Source organism: Rattus norvegicus, chromosome 3 (genome assembly GCF_036323735.1).
Source record: "Rattus norvegicus strain BN/NHsdMcwi chromosome 3, GRCr8, whole genome shotgun sequence".
Classification (NCBI taxonomy): domain Eukaryota; kingdom Metazoa; phylum Chordata; class Mammalia; order Rodentia; family Muridae; genus Rattus; species Rattus norvegicus.
In genome coordinates, this window is record NC_086021.1 from 157531255 (window position 1) to 157534742 (window position 3488).

At 39.2% G+C, this 3488-nt stretch overlaps 1 protein-coding gene across 1 annotated transcript; it reads right to left on the reverse strand.

The window, feature by feature from the left end:
* Nucleotides 1–294: 294 nt before the first annotated feature.
* On the reverse strand, nt 295–3090 carry Eif1l1 (eukaryotic translation initiation factor 1 like 1). Its single transcript, XM_017592365.3, has 2 exons — nt 2929–3090; nt 295–527 (listed from the first exon to the last, which is right to left on the reverse strand). The coding sequence occupies exons 1-2, from the start codon at nt 3088–3090 to the stop codon at nt 369–371; spliced, it is 321 nt and encodes a 106-aa protein (XP_017447854.1). The 3' UTR covers nt 295–368.
* Nucleotides 3091–3488: the final 398 nt, after the last annotated feature.

Here is a 3488-nt window from a genome sequence, read left to right on the forward strand (position 1 = left end):
CACTTGTTCTCCTGGTCTGTTCAAATGGTGATACTCTTCTAGGGTAGGGGTCCCTGTCAATGGAGTCCCAAGGAACTTCTTGTCAGACATAGCCTCTGGTGATTCTTGTCTTGCCTGAAATCCTGTTATTGCTTTATTTCAGTGTAGAAACTGTCAGGGGTTACTGATTCAAGACATGGCTTTTTCAGTTTATTGCATGAAGGAGTTACACTAGTCCAAGTTAAAAGTGGACCCTAATGATTACATTATACAAGCTGTGAGGTTTCTAAACTTGTGACAATGGACAGACAGAAGGGAAATTCTACTCATTGCAAGGAAATCCTCACTTAAGTTTCAGAGAGCCACAAGCACTTAAAATCCATGAACCTTCAGCTGATCTCCCTTAGCAGTCCAATTTCTACCAGGAACTGGCATATATTCTTACACTGGTCATCTTGTAGCTGAATTATTTCTCCATATTCTGCATGTTCAATTACAGTACCATTGCAAGCAAATTTCTTCTTAAACGCCTTTACTAGTTTCTTTTTTACAGTGTTTTATTAGATATATCTCTTTACTTACATTTCAAATGTTATTCCCTCTTTGAGTTTCCTGTCCATAAGCCTCCATCTCCTCCCCTCCCCTCCCCCATAAGGGTATTCCCTCTATACATCATCCTTATTGCTCCCAACCCCATATTCCCCTGCACTGGGGTTCCAACCTTGCCAGGATCAAGGGCTTCCCCTTCCCCTGGTGTCCCAACAAGGTTATTCTCTACTACATATGCAGTTGGAGCCCTGGTTCAGTCCATGTATAGTCTTTCGGTAGTGGTTTAGACACTGGAAGCTCTGGTGCATTGGAATTGTTGTTCTTATTGTGTTGTAGGCTCCTTCAACTCTTTCAATACTACCTCTAAATTCCCCCAAGGGCATCCTGTTCTCAGTTCAGTGGTTTATGCTAGCACTGACACCTGTATTGAACATGCTCTTGATATGTGTCTCAGGAGAGATCTATATCCGGTCCTTTCAGCATGAATTTTTTAGCTTCATCAATCTTACCTAGTTTTGGTGGCTGTAAATATATGGGCCACATGTTGGGCAGTCTCTGAATGGCCATTCCTTCAGTCACTGCTCTATGCTTCCACATCTCTTCATACGGATAATTTATTCCCCTTTTAAGAAGGAGGAGGATCATCCATATTTTGGTCATCTTTCTTCTTGAGCTTCCTGTGGTCTGTGATTGCATCTTGGGTTATTCGAGCTTTTTGGCTACTATCCACTCAACAATCCTTGCATACCAAGTGTGATTTTCTGTGATGGAGGTACCTCACTCAGAATGATACTTTCTAGTTCATTCCATTTGCCTATGAATTTAATAAAGTCATTCTTTTTGATAGATAAGTAGTACTCCATTATGTAGATATACCACATTTTTAAATCCATTTTCTATTGAAGGGCTTCTGGCTTCTTTCCAGCTTCTGCCTATTATAAACAAGGCTGCTATGAACATAGTAGAGTATAAGTCTTTGTTGTATATTGGAGCATCTTTTAAGATTATGCCCAGGAGAAGTATAGCTGGGTCCTCAGTAAGTGAAATGTCCAATTTTCTGAGGAACCTCCAGAATGATTTCCAGAGTGTTTATATCAGTTTGCAATCCCACCAACAATGGAGGAGTGCTCCTCTTTCTCCACATCCTGGACAGCATCTGCTGTCATCTGAGTTTTTGATCTTAGACACTCTGGTAGGTGTGAGGTGGAATCTCACGGTTGTTATGATTTGCATTTCCCTGATGACTAAGGATGTTGAATGTTTCTTTAGGTGATTTTTGGCCATTTGATAATCCTCAGCGGAGAATGTTTTGTTTAGCTGTGTACCCCATTTTTAATAGGGTTATTTGGCTCTCTTGAGTCTAATTTCTTGAGTTCTTTGTAAATTTTGGATGTAAGCCATCTATCAGATATAGGATTGGTAAAGATCCTTTCCCAATCTATTGGTTGCCATTTTGTCCTAACAACAGTGTCTTTTGCCTTACTGAAGCTTTGCAGTTTTATGAGGTTACATTTGTCAATTCTTGATCTTAGAAGATAAGTCATTGGTGCTTTGTTCAGGAAATATTCCCCAGTGCCCATGTGTTCAAGACTGTTCCCAACTTTTTCTTCTATTAGTTTGAGAGTATCCGGTTTGATGTGTAGGTCCTTGATCCACTTGGAGTTAAGCTTTGTACATGGTGATAAGAATGAACCAATATGCAGTCTTCTACATGCTGTCCCTCAGTTAACCAGCACCATTTGTTGAAAATGCTATCTTTCTTCCATTGGATGGTTTTACCTTCTTTTTCAAAGATCAAGTGACCATAGGTGTGTGGGTTGATATCTGGGTCTTCAATACTCTTCCACTTTTTTATCTCCCTGTTGCTGTACAAATACCATAAGGTTTATGACAATCACTCTGTAATACTGCCTGAAGTCTGGGATGTTGAGTCCCCCAGAAGTTCTTTTATTCATGAGGATAGTTTTCACTCTCCTGTTTTTTGTTTTTGTTTTTGTTTTTTTTTTATTCCAGATGAATTTGCATTGCTCTTTCTCTCTATATAAAGAATGGAGTAGGACTTTTGATGGGGATTGCATTGAATATGTAGATTGCTTTTGGCAAAATGGCCATCTTTACTCTAGTAATCCTTCCAATCCATAGCATGGAAGCTTTTCCATCTTCTGATATTTTCCTCAATTTCTTTATTCAGCGATTTTATGTTCTTATCATACAGATCTTTCACTTGTTTTGTTAAAGTCACATCAAGATATTTTATATTATTTGGGACTATTGTGAACGGAGTCATTTCCCTAATTTCTTTCTCAGCTTGTTTATCCTTTGAGTAGAGGAAGGCTAGTGATTTCTTTGAATCAATTTTATACCCTGACACTTTGGTGAAGTTCTTTAACTGTTCTTTTCATTGTAATCATCAGTGATTGCTTGGGCAAGTGTAAGGGTTTTCTTGTTTCTCTGTTGAATTCTTATGTGGAAATCATCCTCAGTGCCAGCAGAAAGCAGGTCATCACCCACACTTGCATCATCAAACGGGTCGAAAGAGTGGAGGTTCTGGATAGCAGACATAAAATTTGATTCCTTTTCCTTTGTGGAAATGGCCTGCTGAAAGCAGCTGTGGTATAAGGCAGGCTTGGGTGGGGGTTAGGCCATGGGGCATACTGTTGGGACGCTGGGGGTTTGAGGGTCAGGCAGCTGAGTCCTCTGCAGCAGCACAGTGACTAGGATCCATAATTATTATTTTTAAAGTCTGGGTACTGATAAATTTGAGGTTTTGTAGACTCCAAACATAGGTAGATATTGTTTTCTGATTCTTGTCTAATTCTCATAAAGGTATCAAAATAGTAATTTAAGAGTGGAAGACAAAAAACTTTACATCTGCTTGGTCATAGAGTCCCTGGAAAACATCTTTTGGTATTTCTTTTTCTTTTTGAAATAACTCTGTGCCTTTCTTTCTTTCTTTCTTT